Source organism: Pan paniscus, chromosome Y (genome assembly GCF_029289425.2).
Source record: "Pan paniscus chromosome Y, NHGRI_mPanPan1-v2.0_pri, whole genome shotgun sequence".
Lineage (NCBI taxonomy): Eukaryota > Metazoa > Chordata > Mammalia > Primates > Hominidae > Pan > Pan paniscus.
The window spans coordinates 45583891-45610827 of NC_073273.2; the positions used below are offsets into that span (position 1 = coordinate 45583891).

Consider the following 26937-nt stretch of genomic DNA (forward strand, 5'->3'; position numbering starts at 1 on the left):
AGAGGTAATTTCTTGATTAGTCATGCGCGTTCCTCAGCAGTCCTGGCTGTCTGTCTTCCCCGGGGGCTGTCCGGTGGTGGCCACAGGGGACAGACTCGAAATGGCAACAGATCTGGCTGCCAAGAGGCTGCTTGCTGGATCCCCAGACCACACAGGTACAGACATGAGGGTGGCCGGGTGAGGCCGCCATCGTAGGACTTTCAACAGCACGTGGTGTTTAAATGTGTGCGAGGCACTGCTGCCTACGTGGAGAGTTAAAGCAACAAATTCCAGCCCAGGTGTGTTGCTCACACCTGTAATCCCAATGCTTTAGGAGGCCAAGGCAGGAGGATTGCTTGAGGCCAGGAGTTTGAGACCAGCCTGGGCAACATAGCCAAACCCCATGTCCACAAAAAATAAAAATATTAGCTGGGCAGGGTGGCATGCACCTGCAGTCCCAGCTACTCAGGAGGATTGCTTGAGGCCAGGAGTTTGAGACCAGCCTGGGAAACATAGCAAAACTCTGTATCTATAAAAAATAAAAATGTGAGCTGGGCATGGAGGTACTGTCACCTGTAGTCCCAGCTACTCAGGAGGCTGAGGCAGGAGGATTGCTTGAGGCCAGGAGTTTGAGACCAGCCTGGGAAACATAGCAAAACTCTGTATCTACAAAAAATAAGAATATTAGCTGGGCGTGGTTGTACTCTCACCTGTAGTCCCAACTCCTCAGGAGGCTGAGGCAGGAGGATTGCTTGAGGCCAGGCATTGGAGGCTGCAGTGAGTTACGTTTGCACTACTGTCCTCCAGCCTGGGCAACAAGGCAAGACCCCATCTCTATAAAACAAACAAAAGAACAATTCCAGGGCACCCCTGTTTCCAGCTCTGTCCACTTTACATTCTCAAAATAAAAATAGTGTCCCTTTGACAGACACTTTTTCATCAGCAGCTCATGGATAAAGCGTCTCTCCTTCCAGACGTCCCCCACGGCCACACCAAGCGGAACCCAAAGAAGGAAGGGTCTGCTTTTCCTCCTGAAGCCATAGGTGGCTGGAGGTGCCCAGCTGGCCGTGGGGGGCGGTGCTGACTCGTGCATAACTGTAGGTTTCACACCTGGGCACGGACCGGCGGGGCAGAAAACTTCTCCCTGAAACTGAAACGAAAACTCCGGGCCACTTTAAAACCAGCTTGAGGAAGCTGTTTGTAGAGCAGTTGGTAAGGAGTCGCAGGTCTCCTCTGGAGGAAGAAAGAGCAGGGAGGAGCCGTGGGTTGACGTGGGTGATAAAAGCTGGAAAGACTTTGGAGACTGCGGGTTGGTCTCCTGGCACTTGGATTGTGTGTTTTCTGCTGATAGACGCTTTCTGGGTGGATGTCCCTGAGATGAGAGGACTAATACCCAGAGTAATGTTCCTGGGCTGATGGGGTGTCAAGAATTCCCATTAAGACCACCCTGGGGGCTGACGGTGGCTTTGTGGTTTCCATCCACGGGGGACACTGAGTGAGTCTTGAGGTTTGTATGACAGTGCATTCAACCTGCCCAGGGGAGCCACAAGCCCCACTGTGGATCTTCCAAGAGTCTCAGCCTCTGACATGGGCCGAGGTCTCCAATGACCTCCCTGATGCAAGGAAGGAGGGGAGGGAGGGAGGGAAGGAAGGAAGGAAGGAAGGAAGGAAGGAAGGAAAGGAGGGAGGGAGGAAGGGAGGGAGGAAGGGAGGAAAGAGAGAAGGAGGGAAGGAAGGAATGAAGGAGGGAGGGAGGGAAGAGAAGGAAGGATGGCAGGAAGGAAGGAAGGAAAGGATGGAGGGAGGGAGGGAAGGAGGGAGGGACGGAGGAAAGAAGGAAGGAAGGGAGGAAGAGAGGAAAGAGAGAGGGAGGGAGGGAAGGAACGAAGGAGGGAGGGAGGGAAGAGAAGGAAGGATGGGAGGGAAGGAGGAAAGAAAGGAGGGAGGGAAGGAAGGAGAGAGGAGAAACAGGAAAGACAGAAGGAAGGTAGGAAGGAAGGGAGAAAGGGAGGAAGGGAGGGAAAGGAGGAAGGGAGGGAAGGAAGAAAGGGAAGGAAGGAGGAAAGGGAAGGAAGGAAGAAGGAAGAGAAGGAAGGGAGGGAGGGAAGGATGGGAAGAAGGGAGGGAGGAGAAAAGAAAGGAAGGGAAGGAGGGAGGGAAGGAAGGAGGGAAGAAGAGAAGGAAGGACAGAGGAGTAAGGAAGAAGAAGGGAGAAGACAGGAAAGAAGAAAAGAATGACAGAGGGTGAAGAAAGGAAGCAGAGAGGGAGGGAAGGAAGGAGGGAAGAAGAGAAGGAAGGACAGAGGAGTAAGGAAGAAGAAGGGAGAAGACAGGAAAGAAGAAAAGAATGACAGAGGGTGAAGAAAGGAAGCAGAGAGGGAGGGAAGGAAGGAGGAGAGGGAAGGAGGAACTCAGGGAGGGAGGGATGGAGGAGACAGGAGGTCCTGCTAAAGCATTTCCCCCGCCTTGGTCCCCGGGGAGCGGCGCTCAGGAGCCCTCCCGGCAGCCACCTCTTTACCTGCGCCCCTGACCGGTGCACCCCTTCTCTCCTTCCCTTGCAGAGCCCGGGCGAGGACCCCTCCAGGATGCAGGTCCCGAACAGCACCGGCCCGGACAACGCGACGCTGCAGATGCTGCGGAACCCGGCGATCGCGGTGGCCCTGCCCGTGGTGTACTCGCTGGTGGCGGCGGTCAGCATCCCGGGCAACCTCTTCTCTCTGTGGGTCCTGTGCCGGCGCATCGGGCCCAGATCCCCGTCGGTCATCTTCATGATCAACCTGAGCGTCACGGACCTGATGCTGGCCAGCGTGTTGCCTTTCCAAATCTACTACCATTGCAACCGCCACCACTGGGTATTCGGGGTGCTGCTTTGCAACGTGGTGACCGTGGCCTTTTACGCAAATATGTATTCCAGCATCCTCACCATGACCTGTATCAGCGTGGAGCGCTTCCTGGGGGTCCTGTACCCGCTCAGCTCCAAGCGCTGGCGCCGCCGTCGTTACGCGGTGGCCGCGTGTGCAGGGACCTGGCTGCTGCTCCTGACCGCCCTGTCCCCGCTGGCGCGCACCGATCTCACCTACCCGGTGCACGCCCTGGGTATCATCACCTGCTTCGACGTCCTCAAGTGGACGATGCTCCCCAGCGTGGCCATGTGGGCCGTGTTCCTCTTCACCATCTTCATCCTGCTGTTCCTCATCCCGTTCGTGATCACCGTGGCCTGTTACACGGCCACCATCCTCAAGCTGTTGCGCACGGAGGAGGCGCACGGCCGGGAGCAGCGGAGGCGCGCGGTGGGCCTGGCCGCGGTGGTCTTGCTGGCCTTTGTCACCTGCTTCGCCCCCAACAACTTCGTGCTCCTGGCGCACATCGTGAGCCGGCTGTTCTACGGCAAGAGCTACTACCACGTGTACAAGCTCACGCTGTGTCTCAGCTGCCTCAACAACTGTCTGGACCCGTTTGTTTATTACTTTGCGTCCCGGGAATTCCAGCTGCGCCTGCGGGAATATTTGGGCTGCCGCCGGGTGCCCAGAGACCCCCTGGACACGCGCCGCGAGAGCCTCTTCTCCGCCAGGACCACGTCCGTGCGCTCCGAGGCCGGTGCGCACCCTGAAGGGATGGAGGGAGCCCCCAGGCCCGGCCTCCAGAGGCAGGAGAGTTTGTTCTGAGTCCCGGGGGCGCAGCTTGGAGAGCCGGGGGCGCAGCTTGGAGATCCAGGGGCGCATGGAGAGGCCACGGTGCCAGAGGTTCAGGGAGAACAGCTGCGTTGCTCCCAGGCACTGCAGAGGGCCGGTGGGGAAGGGTCTCCAGGCTTTATTCCTCCCAGGCTCTGCAGAGGCACCGGTGAGGAAGGGTCTCCAGGCTTCACTCAGGGTAGAGAAACAAGCAAAGCCCAGCAGCGCACAGGGCGCTTTGTTATCCTGCAGAGGGTGCCTCTGCCTCTCTGTGTCAGGGGACAGCTTGTGCCACCATGCCCGGCTAATTTTTGTATTTTTTTTTAGTAGAGCCGGGCTGTCACCCCCGAGCTCCTCAGACACTCCTTCTCACACCTGTCCACACCCGAGGGTGGATATTCAACCAGCCCCACCGCCTCCCCAACTCGGTTTCTGGATATCCTCCCTGGGCGACCTGCGAGCCCCATTCCCAGCTCTTCTCCCTGCTGCCATCGTGCCTTAGTTGTGGTTCTGGCCTTCTCCATTCTCCTCCAGGGGTTCTGGTCTCCGTAGCCTGGTGCACGCCGAAATTTCTGTTTATTTCACTCAGGGGCACTGTGGTTGCTGTGGTTGGAATTCTTCTTTCAGAGGAGCGCCTGGGGCCCCTGCAAGTCAGCTACTCTCCGTCCCCACTTCCCCCCTCCACACACCCCACCCTGTTGCTGACCAAGGTGATTTTTGGCACATTTGTTCTGACCTGGCTTGGTGGGACCCCACCCCTATTCTGCTTCTGTGAGTCGCTGATAGAGAAGGAGTTCCCATCAGGCCCCTGGAACACACTCAGGCTTCCCTGACTCAGGACAAGGACCACGGGAGGCCCAGGTGCGGAAAGGAGGCTCCGTGAGATGGGGCCCAGCCCATCCCAACCCAAGGGTGCAGCTTGATTCAGGAGTTCCCCACCTCCTGCCCATTCTCTGCGTCCTTTTACCCCATGGAGAGCCTCAGCCATGGCAAGTCCATCTGGAGTCCAGGGAGCAGGCAACTGGCCTGACCCATGAGACCGTTTGGAGACCAAGCAGCAGACGCAGGCATGGACCCCAGGAACCTACAGGGGTGTCAGCCGCTGAGCCCCCTCCCTGCTGTGTGGGTGGTGAGCAGGCTGGGTCTTTGTCTGTCTTCTTCTACACGGGATGTGCCTGCACCAGCCCCAACACCTGGGCTGGTTTAGTGCAAAGAAGAGCTCTGGCTCTCCAGGGGTGCTGGGACATCATGTGGAGTTGGATCCCAGGCTCTCTTGGGCGAGAAAGACCATTCTGGAGGTGGGAGTGGGAGAGCTGCCTGTCTGCCCAGGGGCTCTGCATCTCCACAGTGGGTGGCCTTGGATGCCCGGCCCCTCCCTTTCTGTGCACTGGGGACGCTGATGGAGGCTGAAGCTGCTGTTCGGAGGCCCTCTATTGGTGCCTCTCTCCTGCCGTCATCACTATGGCAGGAAAACAGACATGGTTCAGTAATGAATTATCATTCCCAAAACCCATGTCCACCTGGAACATCAGGATGGGACCATGTTTGAAAATCGGGTCTTTCCAAATGTAATTAAGTAAGGCGAGGCCATCCTGCATTTACAATGGGCCCAATCCAGTGTCCCTATGAGAGACGGAAGAGGAGACACAGACACAAAGGAGGAGGCCACATAAAGACAGAGGCAGAGACTGCAGTGATGCTGCCACAAGCCCAGGGATGCCTGGAGTCCCCAGGAGCTGGGAGAGGCAGGAAGGATCCTCCCCTAGAGTCTCTGGAGGGAACTGGATACAATTGCAGAGTGCACTAAACAGTTGCCCCAGAAAGACATGTCTTGTTTTAAAGCCCAGAACCTGAAATTATTATAGATTTTATTTGGTAATAAGGAATTTTGCATATGTAATTACTTAAGGATATGAAGATGAGATTGTGCTGGATTATTAAGCACCCTAAATGCCGTGACAGGTGTCCTTCTAAGAGACAGAAGAGGAGACACAGACACAGAGCAGGAGGACACGTGGAGACAGAGGCAGACTGGAGTGAGGCGGCCACAAACCCAGGGACACCTGGAGCCCCCAGGAGGTGGGAGAGGCAGGAAGGATCCTCCCCTAGAGCCTCCCAGAAGGAACTGGATACAATTGTAGTGGATTGAATAGTGGCCTCCAGAAACATTTGTCCATATCCTAATGCTCAGAGTCTGTGAGTAAGACCTTATTTGGAAATAGGGTCTTTGCAGATGTGATTAAGTTTAGGACCTTGAGATTGGATCATTCTGGATTAAGGCGGGCCCTAAATGCAATGACAGGTGTCCTTCTAAGAGACAGAAGAGGAGACACAGACACAGAGGAGAAGGCCACATGGAAATGGAGGCAGAGACTGGAGTGATGCAGCCACAAACCCAGGGACACCTGGAGCCCTCAGGAGCTGGGAGAGGCAGGAAGGACCCTCCCCTAGAGCCTCCAGGAGGAACTGGAGGATGCGTAAGAGACCCAGAACTTCCACAGAAGGAGGAAAATTAACCTCCTGCTTCTCTAGACTGTTCCAAAGCTGAACCCTAGAAAGCAAAGCTGATACAGAAGCATCCAGGCCGCAGGAGTACAGGCCGCAAGTGCTGAGCGTGGGCCTTGGGTGTGTCTCATGGGGGAAAAAAAAACTGTGAAAAACCTCAGAGTAGCATCTTCACAGTAACGCACAGACGATCCCTAAACTGCCTTGTAAACAAAAATGAGAGCTTGAGTCAGAGGAAGCCGAGACAATATCCTTCCTCGACAACGTGCAAGAACCCTGACGTCCCCCAGCAAAGGAAGACGTTGCAAGCAGGCAAAATGCGTCAATTTTTTTTTTTTTTTTTGGTCAGTATGATGATTTTTGCAGCCACTTGGCTATGGAGAGCAGCCGACACCCCCTCTTACAGCCGTGGATGTTTCCTGGAAGCTGACTCAGTCTGTTCACTGGCTGAGCTTTGAGTGAAAAGATAACACAGGTCTATTGACTCACACACATGTTTTAAGATGGAAAACTTTACTTCTGTTCTTGGCAGGACATGGAGAGAGGGAGGGATTCCAAAAAGTCTCAGCCTCCGTCAAGGCGTGGCGGCTTATGCCGGTAATCCCAGCACTTTGGGAGGCTCAGGCGGGAGGACTGATTGAGTCCGGGTGTTCAAGGGCCAACCTAGGCAACACAGTGAGAACTCATCTCTGTAAAAAATAAAAATAAAACATTAAAAAAAACATGAGCTTTGAAGCTGCTTCTATTTTTTCCCAGTGCAGAGGGCAAATGTGTTTCTGTCTCTGATTTCTGCAGGGCTTGCATTTTCAACACAGATCCCATTTTATGCTGGATCCAATGTCTTATGCTCTTCATAGGCTCCTTGTCTTGGTCCGTTTATCCTGCTGGAAACAAACAAAAAACCAAACAAACAAAACACCATTGCATTACTCAGAGATCTCTAGAGGGACAGAACTAATAGGATAGATATATAAATAGATAGATAGATAGATACATAGATAGATAGATAGATAGATACATAGATAGAAGATAGATTCGGTAGATGATAGATAGTAGATAGATAAACAGATAGATAGTAGATAGATTAGATAGATAGATAGTAGATAGATTAGATAGATAGTAGATAGATTATATAGAGAGTAGATAGATTAGATAGATAGATAGACAGATAGATGGATAGATAGTAGATAGATTAGATAGAGAGTAGATAGATTAGATAGATAGATAATAGATAGATTAGGTAGATAGATAGTAGATAGATTAGATAGATACATAGTAGATTGATTAGATAGATGATAGATTAGGTAGATAGATTAGATAGATAGTAGATAGATTAGATAGATAGTAGAGAGATAGATAGATAATAGATAGATTAGGTAGATAGATAGTAGATAGATTAGATAGATGGTAGATAGATTAGATAGAGAGATAGATAGATAGATAGATAATAGATAGGTTAGGTAGATAGATAGTAGATAGATTAGATAGATAGTAGATAGATTAGATAGATAGTAGATAGATTAGATAGATAGTAGATAGATGGTAGATAGATTAGATAGATAGAGAGTAGGTAGATTAGATAGATAGATAGATAGTAGATAGATTCGATAGATACATAGTAGATAGATTAGATAGATAGATAGATAATAGATAGATTAGGTAGATAGATAGATAGTAGATAGATTAGATAGATATATAGATAGATAGATAGATAGATAGATAGATAGATAGATAGATAGATAATAGATTAGGTAGATAGATAGCAGACAGATTAGATAGATAGATAGTAGATAGATTAGAAAGATAGATAGATAGAGAGAGAGAGAGAGAGAGAGAGAGAGAGAGAGAGAGAGGAGTTTCAGGCCGGGCGCAGTGGCTCACACCTGTCATCCCAGCACTTTGGGAGGCCGAGGCAGGCGGATCACCTGAGGTCAGGAGTTCAAGACCAGCCTGACCAACATGGTGAAACCCCATCTCTACTAAAAATATAAAAATTGGCTGGGCGTGGTGGTGTGCACCTGTAATCCCAGCTACCTGGGAGGCTGAGGCAGGAGAATTGCTGGAACCTGGGAGGTGGAAGTTGCAGTGAGCCGAGATCGCGCCACTGCACTCCAGCCTGGGTGACAGAGTGAATCTCAAAAATAAATAAATAAATAAAGGGAAGTTTATTCAGTATTAACTCACATGATCAGAAGGTCCCACAATAGGCCATCTGCAGGCTGAGGAGCAAGGAGAGCCCGTCCCAGTCCCAAAACTGAAGAACTTGGAGTCAGATGTTCAAGGGCAGGAAGCATCCAGCACTGGAGAAAGATGGAGGCTGGGAGGCGAGGCCCATCTCTCCTTTTCACATTTTTCTCCCTGCTTATATTCTAGCCTCATTGGCAGCTGATTAGATGGTGCTCACCCAGATTAAGGGTGGGTCTGCCTTCCCCAGCCCACTGACTCAAATGTTCATCTCCTTTGGCAACACCCTCACAGACACACCCAGGATCAATACTTTGTATCCTTCAATCCAATCACGTTGACTCTTGGTATTAACCATCGCAACCATCATCTGGGTGGCTTACAAACAATAGACGTTGCTTGCTCACAGTTCTAGAGGCTGGGGCCAGGTGTGGTGGCTCAAGCCTGTAATCCCAGCACTTTGGGAGGCCAAGGCAGGTGGATCACAAGGTCGGGAGTTCAAGACCAGCCTGGCCAACATGGTGAAACCCCGTCTCTACTAAAACCACAAAAATTAGCCGGGCATGGTGGTGGGCACCTGTAATCCCAGCTACTAGGGAGGCTGAGGCAGGAGGATTGCTTGAACCCGGGAGGCAGAGGTTGCAGTGAGCTGAGATCGCGCCACTGCACTCTAGTCTGGGTGACAGAGTGAGACTCTGTCTCAAAAAAAAAAAAAAAAAAAAGACAAATGGATACATGATAGATGGATAGATAGGTACATACACGGGTAGATAGATGATAGATTGATAAATGGGTGATAGATAGATAGATAGATAGATAGATAGATAGATAGATAGATGAATGATAGGTAGATGATAGATGGATAGATGATAGATGAATATATAGATGATGGATAGATGGATAGATAGATGGATAACAGATTGATGATGGAAAGATAGACAGATGGATAGAAGATAGATAGATAATAGATTGATGATGGAAAGATAGAAAGTTGGGTAGATGGATAGAAGATGATAGATAGATAGATGATAGACAGATGATAGATGGATAGTTATACAGATGATAGATAGATGGATACATAGATAAACAGAATGGATGGATAGATAACAGATGATAGCTAGATAGATGATAGGTAGATAATGGATACACAGATGGATAATAGATACATAAACAACATAAGGGGGGGATAAATGATAGATGAGATAGGTAGGTAGATACAATAGATAGATGATAGGTAGGTAGAATAGATAGAAAGATAGATGATAGATGGGTAGATTGATAGATGATATATCTAATGATAGATGATAGATACATAGATGATAGATTGATAAATGATAGATAGATGAATGATAGACAAATGATAATACATAGATACATAGATGGATAGATTGATAGATGATAGATAAATGATAGATACATAGATACATAGATGGATAGATGATAGACAGATACATACATACATAGAGGGATAGATACATAGATAGATGATAGATTGACAGATACATACATACATAGACAGATGGATAGATACATAGATAGATGATAGATGCATACATACATACATACATAGAGGGATAGATACATAGATAGATGATAGATTGGCAGATACATACATACATAGACAGATGGATAGATACATAGATTGATAGATGATAGATACATACATACAAAGATGGATAGATACATAGATGATAGATACATACATACATACATACCTACATAGATGGGTAGATAGATACATACATACACACATAGATGGATGGATAGAGAGATACATAGATATTATGGCTAAATAGATGGAAGAGTGATAGATACATAGACAAGACAGATGGACACATGATAGATGAATAGCTGGATAAATGATGGATGACATGGATACATAGATAGATGATAGACAAACCCTCTCATGCTAACTCAGGGTTCCTCCCCCTCAGCACAGCTGACATTTGGGGCTGGAGGACTCTCTGTGGTGGGGACATCCTGGGCACTGTATGGTGCTGAGCAGAGACCCTGGGCTCCACCCACCAGATGGGAGCAGCACCCCCGCACTGCACGCACACCCCCAGAAGTGATGGCCAAAAATATCTTCAGACATTGCCCGGTGTCTCCTGGACGGTAGGATCTCCTCAGTTGGTGGCAACTGAATTACACAAAACCCACACACTTGCACACATTTGAGAATCTTTGAACCTCCAACCATGCAATGCTGGTTCAATGCAAAACAGAACATTAAGAAGGGAAGCCCGGCCTGGTGGGACGGGGTGTATGAGTTTGCTGGGGTTGCCATAGCAAAGTCCTGTACGCTGTACAGCTTAGACAACAGACGTTGATTCTTCCACAGTCCTGGAGGCTGGAGGTCTGAGGTCAAGGAGTGGGCAGGGCTGGTTCCTCCTGAGGCCTCTCTCCTGGGCTTGGAGACGCCGTCTTCTCCCTGTGTCCTCACAGGGTCGTCCCTCCATGTGTGTATCTGTGTCCTCATCTCCTCTTCTTATGAGATGTCTTAGTCCATTGCAGGCTGCTATCACAGAATACCATAGACTGGGTTGCTTATTAACAACAGGCATTGGTCGGGCACGGTGGCTCATGCCTGTAATCCCAGTACTTTGGGAGGCCGAGGTGGGTAGATCATGAGGTCAGGAGATCGAGACCATCCTGGCTAACATGGTGAAACCCAGTCTCTACTAAAAAATAGAAAAATAAATTAGCCGGGCGTGGTGGCGGGTGCCTGTAGTCCCAGCTACTCGGGAGGCTGAGGCAGGAGAATGGCATGAACCCAGGAGGCAGAGCTTGCAGTGAGCCCAGATCGTGCCTCTGCACTACAGCCTGGGTGACACAGCGAGACTCCGTCTCAAAAACAAACAAAACAAAACAAAACAAACAAACAAACAAAAAACAGGCATTGGCTGGGCACAGTGGCTCATGCCTGTAATTCCAGCATTTTGGGAGGCTGAAGTGGGCGGATCACCTGAGGTCAGGAGTTCAAGACCAGCCTGGCAAACATGGAGAAACCCCATCTCTACTAAAAAATACAAAAAATTAGCCAGGTGTGGTGGCGGTCCCAGATACTTGGGAGGCTGAGGCAGGAGAGTCACTTGAACCTGAGAGGTGGAGGTTGCAGTGAGCCGAGATTGTGCCACTTACTCCAGTCTGGGTGACAGAGCAAGAGTCAGTCTAAAAAAAAAAAAAAAAAAGCAAAGAAAAATCTGAAAGTCACGGAAGGGCACATTGAGAGCAGGAGGAGGCTGCAGCAGTCAGGGCTTCAGAGCAGTTAAACCTCTGCCTGCTGGGGTTTCAATGATGTGGCCGCAATGGAGAACTTATAGGGATAAATACAGGCATGTTAAAGGCTGCTGGACCCCATCTCTGGTTAGCACTCCTTCTGGAATGCTGGTATGGGGGACTGAGTTGATTCCTGCCTCCCCATAGATACGTCCACCTGGTGAATGGCACCTTATTTGGAAATAGGGTCCTCACATGTGCAATTAGTTCATGATTTCAAGATATCATGCTGGATTAAGGTGGACCCTAAGTCCAATGACAGGTGTCCTTGTAAGAGACAGAAGAGGAGACACAGACACAGAGGAGAAGGCCACGTGGAGATGGATGCAGAGACTGCAGTGATGCGGCCACAAGCTCAGGGATGCCTGGAGCCCCCAGGAGCTGGAAGAGGCAGAAAGGACCCTCCCCTAGAGCCTCAAGAAGGAAGCAAACACAATTGCAATGGTTTAGATGGTGAGCTCCAAACCATATGTCCATGTCCTAAGCCCCAGAACCTGGGAATGGGACCTTATTTGGAAGAAGGATCTTTGCAGATGTGATTAACAATCTGGAGATGAGATCATCCTGGAGAAGGATGGGCCCTAAACACAATGACAGGTGTCCTTCTAAGAGACAGAAGAGGAGACACAGACACAGAGAAACCCACGTAGAGATGGAGGCAGAGACTAGAGTGATGTGGCCACAAGCCCAGGGATGCCTGGAGCCCCCAGGAGCGGGAGAGGCAGGAAGGACCCTCCCCTAGAGCCTTCGGAGGGAGCGTGGCCCTGCCTATTCCTTGATTTCAGATGTCTGGGCTCCAGAGCTGTAATACAATTAAGTTTTGCTGTTTTAAGCCCCAGGGTTTTGAGTGACAGTTACCAGCAACCCCCACTCTAGGTCACTAAACCCTCCACCTTTGCCTGTACCCGTGTAGGAAGAGGCAGCCTTCACTTCATCTTCTATAGAGAATTACTGTAATTTCCTTTGCTATTTTTCTTTAAGTTTAATATCTCACCCGCAGCTGGGCCCGGTGGCTCACACCTGTAATCCCAGCACTTTGGGAGGCTGAGTCGGGTGGATCACCTGAGGTCAGGACTTCGAGACCAGCCTGGCCAACACAGCGAAACCCCATCTCTACTAAAAGTACAAAAATTAGCTCGATGTGATGGCAGGTGCCTGTAATCCCAGCTACTCAGGAGGCTGAGGCAGGAGAATCGCTTGAACCTGGGAGGCAGAGGTTGCAGTGAGCCGAGATTGCACCATTGCACTCCAGCCTGGGCGATACAGTGAGACTCGGTCTCAAAAAACAAAGAAAGAAACAAACAAACAAAAAACAAACAAACAAAAACCTTCACCTGCATGGAGTTTATGTTATATGCAGTACAGTTTATAAACTTATGATTCCTTCTATCGCTTCAAAACGAAGAAAGTTACTTCTCCAAAATTCAGAAATGTGAATCTATGTGCTTTTTAAAATTTTTTTTCAAAAACTCACAATATTGAAAATCAGACATCACATGGTTTAGACGCTTTTTTCCTCTCTTTTATTTGGCTCTTCTGTGACTTCTCTGACTACAGTTTTTCGTTTTCTCCGTAATGTGTTGGACACCCTCGGATGTCATTCCACAGTTAACAAAATTAACTGTGGGATTCCATTTTCTGCATCTACACATCACTGGCATAGGCTCTGGGTATATTATTATTTTTGACATTTTATTTCAAAATCTTTTGAGTCACAAAAGCTGGGGAAACAGTGCCCGGAGTCTCCACGCCTCGCTGGGTTTATGTGGAGCAGGTGCGGCTGGGCTCTGGGGGTTTAAGAAAAATCCTCGCACGGCTCACGCGCGCCCCCTGCAGCCTGCGGCGCGCAAGGGACCCGCTGCCCTGGAGGTGGAGTCCATTTAGGGAGGGAAGGCACAGCCGGGCGTCCCCCACCTCACAGCGCCCGCTCTGGTCCCATCCCTGCGCCCCCAGCACCGCGCCCCCAGGGGGTCCCCACGCCGCGCCCATCACCACGCCCGCGCGGATCCCCAGTGTCCACGCCCCTCCCACAAGGACCCCCACCTTCTCCACGCCCCTCCCACCAGGCACGCGGGGACCCCCCCCATCTCCCCGCCCTTCCCACCCGGCCCGCGGGGACCCCCATATCCATACCCCTCCGAGCATTCTCGCGGGGACCCTCATCTCCAAAACCCTCCCACCATCCCCGCGGGGATCCCCATCTCCACGCCCCTCCCACCAGGCCCGTGGACACCCCCATCTCCACGCCCCTCCCACCAGGCCCGTGGACACCCCCATCTCCACGCCCCTCCCACCAGGCCCGTGGACACCCCCATTTCCACGCCCCTCCCACCAGGCCCGTGGACACCCCCATCTCCACGCCCCTCCCACCAGGCCCGTGGACACCCCCATCTCCACGCCCCTCCCACCAGGCCCGTGGACACCCCCATTTCCACGCCCCTCCCACCAGGCCCGTGGACACCCCCATCTCCACGCCCCTCCCACCAGGCCCGTGGACACCCCCATTTCCACGCCCCTCCCACCAGGCACGAGGACATCCCCATCTCCACGCCCCTCCCACCAGGCACGAGGACATCCCCATCTCCACGCCACTCGCACCGGGTCCGCGGGGAACCCCCTATCTCTACCTTCCCCGACGCGGCTCCCACAAGACCCCCATCTCTGAGCCGGGCCCCTCCACGTGCGGGTAAGAGCCCCCCACCCCCACAACTGCCCACAACCGCAGCTGCGGGAACCCAGCATTTCCACTCCCCACGCCGCGCCTGCAAGGAACCCCAAGTATCCACACCAGCCTTTCCTCCCCGGGACCCCGCAGCTGCCTGCGCCATTGCAGGTCTTGGCGCCGCAGGCGGGGCGGGGAGGGGCGGGGCGAGCGCCGGGGGCGGGGACGGGGCCCGGGAGGCGGAGCTGGGGGCGGTGCTTCACCAAGCGGCCGGGGCGGTGCCCGGGGGGAAGGCGGGCGGGGGTGTGGCCTGGGCGTGGCCTCACGGGGAGTTCAATGGCGGCGTGACATGCGCGTGGCCTGGCGGAGAGAGCAATGGAGGTGTGGCCTGGGCGTGGCCTGGCGGAGCGGTCAATGGAGGCGTGGCCTGGGCGTGGCCTCAGGGGAGATCAAAGGGACGTGACATGGGCGTGGCCTGGTGGAGAGGGCAATGGAGGTGTGGCCTGGGCGAGGCCTGACGGAGTGTTCAATGGAAGCGTGGCCTGGGCGCGGCCTCGCGGGGAGGCCAATGAAGGCGCGGACTGGGCGTGGCCTCGCGGAGGCGGGCGGGGGCGTGGCCTCGCGGAGGCGGGACTCTGGCCGCCTGTTTTTTTTTTGCAGCCGCGCTGCGCGCACCGCGGGCTCCGGGCTCAGAAGTGCGGACGCCCGGCTCCTGGCGTGGACGCCATGGTGCTGTGCCCGGTGATTGGGAAGCTGCTGCACAAGCGCGTGGTGCTGGCCAGCGCCTCCCCACGCCGTCAGGAGATCCTCAGCAACGCGGTGCGGCCTGGGCCTGGGCGGGGCAGGGGACCGGGGACGGAGGGGCTGAACCCCGGAGGGCCCAGCGACTCAGGAACCCCAGGGATAGGGATGGGAGAGTGACCCGAGACCCTTAGGGATGGAGGAGGGGAGAGTGTCCCGGGACCTCCAGGGATAGGGTTGAGGAGAGTGACCCGGAACCTCTAGGGATGGGGGAGGGGAGAGTAACCCGGAACCCCCTAGGCATGGGGGTGGGGAGTGACCTGGGTCCCCATAGGGATGGGAGAGGGGAGCGTAACCCGGGACCCGTAGGAATGGGGAGGGTAGAGTGACCCAGGACCGCTAGGGATGGGGACAGCAGAGTGACCCCGGAGCCCCATGGATGGGGATGGGGAGAGTAACCCGGGACCCCCAGGCATGGGGATGGGGAGAGTAACCCGGGACCTCCAGGGTTGGGGATGGGGAGAGTAAGCCGAGACCCCCCTAGGGATGGGGGTGGGGAGAGTAAGCCGGGACCCCTAGGAATGGGGAGGTCAAGTGACCCTGGACCCCCCCTAGGGGTGGGGGGTGGGGAGAGTAACCCGGGACCCCTAGGGATGGGGGAGGGGAGAGTGACCCGAAACCCCTAAGCATGGGGTTGTGGGGAGTGACCCAGAACCCCCTAGGAATGGGGAGGGCAGAGTAACCCAGGACCCCCCTAGGGATGGGGGAGGGGAGAGTAACTTGGGACCCCCTAGGGATGGGGGAGGGGAGAATAAGCCGGGATCCCCCTAGGGATGGGGGTAGGGAGAGTAACCCGGGACCCAAAAGGATGGGGGAGGGGAGAGTGACTCGGAACCCCTAGGCATGGGGTTGGGGAGAGTGACCCAGGACCCCCTAGGGATGGGGGAGGGGAGAGTAACCCAGGACCCCCCTAGGGGTGGGGGAGGGGAGAGTAACCCAGGACCCCCCTAGGGGTGGGGGAGGGGAGAGCAACCTGGGACCCCCCCTAGGGATGGGGGTGGGGAGAGTAACCCAGGACGCCCTAGGCATGGGGTTGGGGAGAGTGACCCGGGACCCCCTAGGGATGGGGAGGGAGGAGTGACCTATGACCGCTAGGGATGGGGACAGCAGAGTGACCCCGGAGCCCCATGGATGGGGATGGGGAGAGTAACCCGGGACCCCCAGGCATGGGGATGGGGAGAGTAACCCGGGACCTCCAGGGTTGGGGATGGGGAGAGTAAGCCGAGACCCCCCTAGGGATGGGTGTGGGGAGAGTAACCCGGGACCCCTAGGGATGGGGGAGAGGAGAGTAACCCGGGACCCCTAGGAATGAGGAGGTCAAGTGACCCGGGACCCTCCTAGGGATGGGGGTGGGGAGAGTGACCCGAAACCCCTAGGCATGGGGTTGCGGGGAGTGACCCAGAACCCCCTAGGAATGGGGAGGGGAGAATAACCCGGGACCCCCTAGGGATGGGGGAGGGGAGAGTAAGCCGGGATCCCCCTAGGGATGGGGGTAGGGAGAGTAACCTGGGACCCAAAAGGATGGGGGAGGGGAGAGTGACCTGGAACCCCTAGGCATGGAGAGGGGAGAGTGACCCAGGACCCCCTAGGGATGGGGGAGGGAAGAGTGACCCAGGACCCCTAGGGATGGGGGAGGGGAGAGTGAGCCAGCACCCCCTAGGAATGGGGAGGGCAGAGTGACCCGGGACCCATAGGGACGGGGGAGGCGAGAGTGACCCGGAACCCCCCTAGGGATGGGGGAGGGGAGAGTGATCCAGGACCCCCTAGGGATGTGGGTGGGGAAAGTAACCCGGGACCCCTAGGAATGGGGAGGGGAGAGTAACCCAGGACCCCTAGGGATGGGGGAGGGGAGAGTAACCCGGAACCCCTAGGGATGGGGTTGGGGAGTGTGACCTGGAACCCCCTAGGGATGGGGGAGGGGAGAGTGACCCAGAACCCCTAGGGATTGGGGAGGGGAGAGTGACCCAGGACGCCCTAGTGATGGGGGAGGGGAGTGTGATCCAGGACCTCCTAGGGATAGGGGAGGGGAGAGTAACCTGGGACCCCCTAGGGGTGGGGGAGGGGAGTGACCTGGGACCCCCTAGGGATTGGGGAGGTGAGTGACTTAGGACTTCTAGGGATGGAGTGGGCCCTGTGACTGAAGGTTGGACTTTGTAGCTGGGGTATGGGAAGTGTTTCCTGGTGCCCCCATGAGGATCTTATTGCGGGTGGCAGGACGCCTAGGCAGTGGGTGTCTGCCTCTCTCTGGAGCCCTAATCACATGGAGGAGAGGGTCTAGTGATGAAGGGATAGTTACTTGTGATGGGGGGTAGTTACTGGTGACAGGCAGATAGTTATAGGTGATGTGGGATAGTTACTGGTAATGGGGTGATAGTTACTGGTGATGGGATAGTTACTGGTGATGGGGGATAGTTACTGGTGATGGGGGATAGTTACTGGTGATGATGGGGCATAGTTACTGGTGATGGGGGGTAGTTACTGGGTTTGATGATGGGGCATAGTTACTGGTGATGGGGGGTAGTTACTGGTGATGTGAGGTAGTTACTGGTGATGGCAGAGAAGTTACTGGTGATGGTAGGGTAGTTACTGGTTGCCTATGGATAGTGCAGTGGGGCAGGAGTCTACTCTTGGGGACTACGGACTGGAGGTCTGGTACTGTGGGAGGGGGGACACCACATGCCTGGTCCTAGTGACGGGGATGAGAGTGGTCGGGGTGCCTTACAGAAGGCATGGGTCTCCATGATTGGGGGTGACAGGGCATAGGGCAGGGGTCTATATGATCTGGGGTTGAGATCTGCAGGGCAGGTCCAGGGCTTGCTGACTGGTGCCCTGAAGACCAGGATGGGCGTCAGGGCCAGGATCTGGGGGCACCTTCAAGAGGTGAGGAGCGCTGAGGAGGGTAGAAGAGTGGAAGAAAGACGAAAGAAGAAAAGCAGCTTCACAGTCAAAGACGGGTTTATTTTGGAGAACAAGCCTGAGCAGGGCTTCTGGCTGAGTTAGGTCAGGAGTGTTCTCTCCTACAGACTAAGGGTATTTAAGGGTTTAGGAAGGGGAATCTTATCGCAGGCTCGGAATGTTTCCCTGTGAGGCAAAGTTGACTGAGGTGTTGGAATGTCTCTGGTCTGAAGGAGGTTATCTTGGGCTTGGGATGTTTCTGGTCAGAGGCGGTTTATTTCAGGCTTTCACTGTTTCTGGTCATGCTGACATTAGCCATTACGCTGATGTTTGGGGGCTGGTTTTAGGCAGTTTTTAATGAAGGGAACTTAAAATGGCAGTGCTTGTCCAAGATGGCAGTGTGTGTCCAAGATGGTGGTGCTTATCCAAGATGGCGGTGTGTGTCCAAGATGGTGGTGCTTATCCAAGATGGTGGTGTGTGTCCCAGATGGTGTGTGTCCCAGATGGTGTGTGTCCAAGATGGCGGTGCTTCTCCAAGATGGCTGTGTGTGTCCACGATGGCCATGCATGTCCAAGATGGCAGTGCTTGTCTAAGATGGTGTGTGTCCAAGATGGTGGTGCTTATCCAAGATGGCAGTGTGTGTCCAAGATGGTGGTGCTTATCCAAGATGGTGGTGTGTGTCCAAGATGGTGTCTGTCCAAGATGGTGGTGCTTATCCAAGATGGTGGTGTGTGTCCAAGATGGTGGTGTGTGTCAAAGATGGCCATGCATGTCCAAGATGGCAGTGCTTGTCTAAGATGGTGTGTGTCCAAGATGGTGGTGCTTATCCAAGATGGCGGTGTGTGTCCAAGATGGTGGTGCTTATCCAAGATGGTCGTGTGTGTCCAAGATGGTGTGTGTCCAAGATGGTGGTGCTTATCCAAGATGGCGGTGTGTGTCCAAGATGTTGTGCGGCCAAGATGGTGGTGCTTATCCAAGATGGTGGTGTGTGTCCAAGATGTTGTGTGGCCAAGATGGTGGTGCTTTTCCAAGATGGTGGTGTGTATCCAAGATGGCGGCATGTCCAAGATGGCGGTGTGTCCAAGATGGTGGTGCTTGTCCAAGATGGTGTTATGGGTCCAAGATGGCAGTGTGTGTCCCAAATGGTGTGTGTCCAAGATGGTGGTGCTTATCCAAGATGGCCGTGTGTGTCCAAGATGGTGGTGCTTATCCAAGATGGTGGTGTGTGTCCAAGATGGTGGTGTGTGTCAAAGATGTCCATGCATGTCCAAGATGGTGTGTGTCCAAGATGGTGGTGCTTATCCAAGATGGCCGTGTGTGTCCAAGATGGTGTGTGTCCAAGATGCTGGTGCTTATCCAAGATGGCCGTGTGTGTCCAAGATGGTGGTGCTTATCCAAGATGGCAGTGTGTGTCCAAGATGGTGGTGCTTATCCAAGATGGTGGTGTGTGTCCAAGATGGTGGTGTGTGTCAAAGATGGCCATGCATGTCCAAGATGGTGTGTGTCCAAGATGGTGGTGCTTATCCAAGATGGCCGTGTGTGTCCAAGATGCTGTGTGTCCAAGATGGTGGTGCTTATCCAAGATGGCTGTGTGTGTCCAAGATGGTGTGTGTCCAAGATGGTGGTGCTTATCCAAGATGGCCGTGTGTGTCCAAGATGCTGTGTGTCCAAGATGGTGGTGCTTATCCAAGATGGCTGTGTGTGTCCAAGATGGTGTGTGTCCAAGATGGTGGTGCTTATCCAAGATGGCCGTGTGTGTCCAAGATGGTGTGTGTCCAAGATGGTGGTGCTTATCCAAAATGGCAGTGTGTGTCCAAGATGGTGGTGCTTATCCAAGATGGCGGTGTGTGTCCAAGATGGTGGTGCTTATTCAAGATGGTGGTGTGTGTCCCAGATGGTGTGTGTCCAAGATGGCGGTGCTTCTCCAAGATGGCAGTGTGTCCAAGATGGTGTGTCTCCAAGATGGTGGTGCTTATCCAAGATGGCGGTGTGTGTCCAAGATGGTGGTGCTTATCCAAGATGGCAGTGTGTGTCCAAGATGATGGTGCTTATCCAAGATGGTGGTGTGTGTCCAAGATGGTGTCTGTCCAAGATGGTGGTGCTTATCCAAGATGGCCGTGTGTGTCCAAGATGGTGTGTGTCCAAGATGGTGGTGCTTATCCAAGATGGCGGTGTGTGTCCAAGATGGTGTGTGTCCAAGATGGTGGTGCTTATCCAAGATGGCAGTGTGTGTCCCAAATGGTGTGTGTCCAAGATGGTGGTGCTTATCCAAGATGGCCGTGTGTGTCCAAGATGGTGGTGCTTATCCAAGATGGTGGTGTGTGTCCAAGATGGTGGTGTGTGTCAAAGATGTCCATGCATGTCCAAGATGGTGTGTGTCCAAGATGCTGGTGCTTATCCAAGATGGCCGTGTGTGTCCAAGATGGTGGTGCTTATCCAAGATGGCAGTGTGTGTCCAAGATGGTGGTGCTTATCCAAGATGGTGGTGTGTGTCCAAGATGGTGGTGCTTATCCAAGATGGCCGTGTGTGTCCAAGATGGTGTGTGTCCAAGATGGTGGTGCTTATCCAAGATGGCCGTGTGTGTCCAAGATGGTGTGTGTCCAAGATGGTGGTGCTTATCCAAGATGGTGGTGTGTGTCCAAGATGGTGGTGCTTATCCAAGATGGCCGTGTGTGTCCAAGATGATGTGTCTCCAAGATGATGGTGCTTATCCAAGATGGCAGTGTGTGTCCAAGATGGTGGTGCTTATCCAAGATGGCGGTGTCTGTGCAAGATGTTGTGTGTCCAAGATGGTGGTGCTTTTCCAAGATGGTGGTGTGTATCCAAGATGGTGGCGTGTCCAAGATGGCGGTGGGTCCAAAATGGTGATGCTTGTCCAAGATGGTGTTATGGGTCCAAGATGGCAGTGTGTGTCCCAGATGGTGTGTGTCCAAGATGGTGGTGCTTATCCAAGATGGCGGTGTGTGTCCCAGATGGTGGTGCTTGTCCAAGATGGTGGTGCTTATCCAAGATGGTGGTTTGTGTCCAAGATGGTGTGTGTTCAAGATGGTGGTGCTTATCCAAGATGGCGGTGTGTGTCCAAGATGGCGGCGTGTGTCCAAGAGGGTGGTGCTTATCCAAGATGGCAGTGTGTGTCCAAGATGGTGTGTGTCCAAGATGGTGGTGCTTATCCAAGATGGCGATGTGTGTCCAAGATGTTGTGTGGCCAAGATGGTGGTGCTTTTCCAAGATGGTGGTGTGTATCCAAGATGGCGACGTGTCCAAGATGGCGGTGTGTCCAAGATGGTGATGCTTGTCCAAGATGGTGTTATGGGTCCAAGATGGCAGTGTGTGTCCCAGATGGTTTGTGTCCAAGATGGGGGTGCTTATCCAAGATGGCCGTGTGTGTGCAAGATGATGTGTCTCCAAGATGATGGTGCTTATCCAAGATGGCCGTGTGTGTCCAAGATGGTGGTGCTTATCCAAGATGGCGGTGTGTGTCCAAGATGGCGGCGTGTGTCCAAGATGGTGGTGCTTATCGAAGATGGCCGTGTGTGTCCCAGATGGTGTGTGTCCAAGATGGCGGTGCTTCTTCAAGATGGCTGTGTGTGTCCAAGATGGTGTGTCTCCAAGATGGCGGTGCTTATCCAAGATGGCCGTGTGTGTGCAAGATGATGTGTCTCCAAGATGATGGTGCTTATCCAAGATGGCCGTGTGTGTCCAAGATGGTGGTGCTTATCCAAGATGGTGGTGTGTGTCCAAGATGGTGGTGTGTGTCAAAGATGGCCATGCATGTCCAAGATGGTGTGTGTCCAAGATGGTGGTGCTTATCCAAGATGGCCGTGTGTGTCCAAGATGATGTGTCTCCAAGATGATGGTGCTTATCCAAGATGGCCGTGTGTGTCCAAGATGGTGGTGCTTATCCAAGATGGCGGTATGTGTCCAAGATGGCGGCGTGTGTCCAAGATGGTGGTGCTTATCCAAGATGGCAGTGTGTGTCCAAGATGGTGGTGCTTATCCAAGATGGCGGTGTCTGTGCAAGATGTTGTGTGTCCAAGATGGTGGTGCTTTTCCAAGATGGTGGTGTGTATCCAAGATGGTGGCGTGTCCAAGATGGCGGTGTGTCCAAAATGGTGATGCTTGTCCAAGATGGTGTTATGGGTCCAAGATGGCAGTGTGTGTCCCAGATGGTGTGTGTCCAAGATGGTGGTGCTTATCCAAGATGGTGGTGTGTGTCCAAGATGGTGGTGTGTGTCAAAGATGGCCATGCATGTCCAAGATGGTGTGTGTCCAAGATGGTGGTGCTTATCCAAGATGGCCGTGTGTGTCCAAGATGATGTGTCTCCAAGATGATGGTGCTTATCCAAGATGGCCGTGTGTGTCCAAGATGGTGGTGCTTATCCAAGATGGCGGTATGTGTCCAAGATGGCGGCGTGTGTCCAAGATGGTGGTGCTTATCCAAGATGGCAGTGTGTGTCCAAGATGGTGGTGCTTATCCAAGATGGCGGTGTCTGTGCAAGATGTTGTGTGTCCAAGATGGTGGTGCTTTTCCAAGATGGTGGTGTGTATCCAAGATGGTGGCGTGTCCAAGATGGCGGTGTGTCCAAAATGGTGATGCTTGTCCAAGATGGTGTTATGGGTCCAAGATGGCAGTGTGTGTCCCAGATGGTGTGTGTCCAAGATGGTGGTGCTTATCCAAGATGGCGGTGTGTGTCCCAGATGGTGGTGCTTGTCCAAGATGGTGGTGCTTATCCAAGATGGTGGTTTGTGTCCAAGATGGTGTGTGTTCAAGATGGTGGTGCTTATCCAAGATGGCGGTGTGTGTCCAAGATGGCGGCGTGTGTCCAAGATGGTGGTGCTTATCCAAGATGGCAGTGTGTGTCCAAGATGGTGTGTGTCCAAGATGGTGGTGCTTATCCAAGATGGCGATGTGTGTCCAAGATGTTGTGTGGCCAAGATGGTGGTGCTTTTCCAAGATGGTGGTGTGTATCCAAGATGGCGACGTGTCCAAGATGGCGGTGTGTCCAAGATGGTGATGCTTGTCCAAGATGGTGTTATGGGTCCAAGATGGCAGTGTGTGTCCCAGATGGTTTGTGTCCAAGATGGGGGTGCTTATCCAAGATGGCCGTGTGTGTGCAAGATGATGTGTCTCCAAGATGATGGTGCTTATCCAAGATGGCCGTGTGTGTCCAAGATGGTGGTGCTTATCCAAGATGGCGGTGTGTGTCCAAGATGGCGGCGTGTGTCCAAGATGGTGGTGCTTATCCAAGATGGCCGTGTGTGTCCCAGATGGTGTGTGTCCAAGATGGCGGTGCTTCTTCAAGATGGCTGTGTGTGTCCAAGATGGTGTGTCTCCAAGATGGCGGTGCTTATCCAAGATGGCCGTGTGTGTGCAAGATGATGTGTCTCCAAGATGATGGTGCTTATCCAAGATGGCGGTGTGTGTCCAAGATGGCGGCGTGTGTCCAAGATGGTGGTGCTTATCCAAGATGGCCGTGTGTGTCCAAGATGATGTGTCTCCAAGATGATGGTGCTTATCCAAGATGGCCGTGTGTGTCCAAGATGGTGGTGCTTATCCAAGATGGCGGTGTGTGTCCAAGATGGCGGCGTGTGTCCAAGATGGTGGTGCTTATCCAAGATGGCAGTGTGTGTCCAAGATGGTGTGTGTCCAAGATGGTGGTGCTTATCCATGATGGCGGTGTCTGTGCAAGATGTTGTGTGTCCAAGATGGTGGTGCTTTTCCAAGATGGTGGTGTGTATCCAAGATGGCGGCGTGTCCAAGATGGCGGTGTGTCCAAAATGGTGATGCTTGTCCAAGATGGTGTTATGGGTCCAAGATGGCAGTGTGTGTCCCAGATGGTGTGTGTCCAAGATGGTGGTGCTTATCCAAGATGGCGGTGTGTGTCCCAGATGGTGGTGCTTGTCCAAGATGGTGGTGCTTATCCAAGATGGTGGTTTGTGTCCAAGATGGTGTGTGTCCAAGATGGTGGTGCTTATCCAAGATGGCGGTGTGTGTCCAAGATGGCGGCGTGTGTCCAAGATGGTGGTGCTTATCCAAGATGGCAGTGTGTGTCCAAGATGGTGTGTGTCCAAGATGGTGGTGCTTATCCAAGATGGCAGTGTGTGTCCAAGATGGTGTGTGTCCAAGATGGTGGTGCTTATCCAAGATGGCGATGTGTGTCCAAGATGTTGTGTGGCCAAGATGGTGGTGCTTATCCAAGATGGTGGTGTGTGTCAAAGATGGCCATGCATGTCCAAGATGGTGTGTGTCCAAGATGGTGGTGCTTATCCAAGATGGTGGTGTGTGTCCCAGATGGTGTGTGTCCAAGATGGTGGTGCTTATCCAAGATGGCTGTATGTGTCCAAGATGGTGGTGCTTATCCAAGGTGGCGGTGTGTGTCCAAGATGTTGTGTGTCCAAGGTGGTGGTGCTTTTTCAAGATGGTGGTGTGTATCCAAGCTGGCGGTGTGTCCAAGATGGCGGTGCTTGTCCAAGATGGTTTTATGGGTCCAAGATGGCAGTGTGTGTCCCAGATGGTGTGTGTCCAAGATGGTGGTGCTTATCCAAGATGGCTGTGTGTGTCCAAGATGGTGGTGCTTATCCAAGGTGGCGGTGTGTTTCCAAGATTGTGGTGTGTGTCAAAGATGGCCATGCATGTCCAAGATGGCAGTGCTTGTCCAAGATGGTGTGTGTCCAAGATGGTGGTGCTTATCCAAGATGGCGGTGTGTGTCCAATATGGCGGCGTGTGTCCAAGATGGTGGTGCTTATCCAAGATGTCCGTGTGTGTCCAAGACGGTGTGTGTCCAAGATGGTGGTGCTTATCCAAGATGGCGGTGTGTGTCCAAGATGTTGTGTGTCCAAGGTGGTGGTGCTTTTTCAAGATGGTGGTGTGTATCCAAGCTGGCGGTGTGTCCAAGATGGCGGTGCTTGTCCAAGATGGTTTTATGGGTCCAAGATGGCAGTGTGTGTCCCAGATGGTGTGTGTCCAAGATGGTGGTGCTTATCCAAGATGGCTGTGTGTGTCCAAGATGGTGGTGCTTATCCAAGGTGGCGGTGTGTTTCCAAGATTGTGGTGTGTGTCAAAGATGGCCATGCATGTCCAAGATGGCAGTGCTTGTCCAAGATGGTGTGTGTCCAAGATGGTGGTGCTTATCCAAGATGGCGGTGTGTGTCCAATATGGCGGCGTGTGTCCAAGATGGTGGTGCTTATCCAAGATGTCCGTGTGTGTCCAAGACGGTGTGTGTCCAAGATGGTGGTGCTTCTCCAAGATGGCTGTGTGTGTCCAAGACGGTGTGTGTCCAAGATGGTGGTGCTTCTCCAAGATGGCTGTGTGTGTCCAAGACAGTGTGTGTCCAAGATGGTGGTGCTTCTCCAAGATGTCCGTGTGTGTCCAAGACGGTGTGTGTCCAAGATGGTGGTGCTTCTCCAAGATGGCTGTGTGTGTCCAAGACAGTGTGTGTCCAAGATGGTGGTGCTTCTCCAAGATGGCCGTGTGTGTCCAAGATGGTGTAATGGGTCCAAGATGGCGGTGTGTGTCGAAGATGGCAATGCTCCTGCTCTGTGAATCCAGACCCTCTAGTTATAACAGGACGAGGGGTGGTACGTTCTTTCTGGCCACTTCCTGCTGAGGGAGGTGGTTATTACGGGTCACCAAACACAGCCCTGGAGGGGAAGAGGTTGATTTGTTCCTGGTAGCACTCTTTAGGGGCCTTCCACGCAGCACCTGTTGAAACATGTAGGTTTCAGTTCACAGGGCTTTAAGAAAGCAGAACTTGGGGTTTCAGATGTTTTCAGTTAGGAAAAATTGGAGAAAAAGAAAAAGGAAAAGAATGCAAAACATTATCTTGGAGACATGTAGCCAGAAAAATTAGAATTTAATTCAAACCGTAGAAAAGAATAAAAACTGAAAACCATTAGGCAAGACTAGAATTTCACCACAGGGGTAAGTATCGTTTTTCAAACACGATTTTTCTTTTTCCAGTTTTCCCACTTTTATTAAAAGACAGATTATGGGCTGGGTGTGGTGGCTCACGCCTATAATCCCAGCACTTTGGGAGGCCGAGGTTGGCGGATCACGAGGTCAGGAGATCGAGACCATCCTGGCTAACATGGTGAAACCCCGTCTCTACTAAAATTACAAGAAATTAGCCGGGCGTGGTGGCGGGCGCCTGCAGTCCCAGATACTCGGGAAGCTGAGGCAGGACAATGGCGTGAACCCGGGAGATGGAGCTTGCAGTGAGCTGAGATCGCACCACTGCACTCCAGCCTGGGCGACAGAGGGAGACTCCGTGTCAAAAAGAAAAAAAAAAAGACAAATTATGGTAGGACTGGTTTGCTTTATTATACTTGGCCTAATTATATGTATACAGTGCAGCAAGAGTAATTATTATTTTTACTTTTATTTATTTCCTTATTGACTTATTTATTTTGAGATGGAGTCTCGCTCTGTCGCCCAGGCTGGAGTGCAGTGGCGCGATCTCAGTTCACTGCAGTCTCCGCCCTGCCGGGTTCAGGCGATTCTCCTCGTCAGGGGTTAATATTATTATTATTTTAACCACCAGGGCTGGGTGGTGGTGCCAAGGTCATCTGGCTATTTATCTTCCTTCTGTTTCTTTTCCAACTTTCTGCTTTCTCCCTTTTGTCCTGTCTTATAAAGTAGGGAAAAGGGGAGGCTGGGGAGAAGCTGGGAAGGACAACAGGAGAAGTAGTGGTCTCATTTCATAAAACCAGGCACATGAGTCCCTGGTCCCTGGTAAGACAACGAATCTCAGATGGGACTTTTTTTAAGCTGAGCCCAGTCATGGGTTTGTACCATTAAATACCTATGAGTTGGGCAGATTCCTTTCCTCTTGAGGTTCCAAGAAAACTTGGGGTTCTGGGCCTGTCAGAAACTGACATTCTTTTCTTATCACATGTCAGAAACCCTGTACAGGGACTGTGTACACAAAATAGGCCAGTTTTCCTTTAAAGGAAAGCAC

General features: G+C 52.6%; 2 protein-coding genes across 4 annotated transcripts in view; both read left to right on the top strand.

The window, feature by feature from the left end:
- P2RY8 (P2Y receptor family member 8) overlaps positions 1–3661 on the top strand; it is a 71430-nt gene extending 67769 nt beyond the window's left edge. Inside the window, exon 2 of the mRNA XM_055107119.3 lies at positions 2541–3661. Coding sequence (XP_054963094.1) covers positions 2565–3644 — 1080 coding nt within the window. The 5' untranslated portion in view covers positions 2541–2564 and the 3' untranslated portion in view covers positions 3645–3661. The remainder of the gene's footprint in view (positions 1–2540) is intronic.
- Positions 3662–14174: 10513 nt separating this feature from the next.
- ASMTL (acetylserotonin O-methyltransferase like) overlaps positions 14175–26937 on the top strand; it is a 56612-nt gene continuing 43849 nt past the window's right edge. Inside the window, exon 1 of one of the 3 annotated variants that reach the window (XM_055107111.2) lies at positions 14175–14304. Coding sequence is in view for 2 of the 3 variants with exons in the window: in XM_055107109.2 (XP_054963084.1) it covers positions 15007–15099 (93 nt within the window). In the remaining variant the exon portion in view is untranslated. Of the gene's footprint in view, positions 14305–14893; positions 15100–24057; positions 26281–26937 lie in introns of those variants that run through there. The other 2 variants (XM_055107109.2, XM_055107110.2) reach the window with 2 other exon arrangements.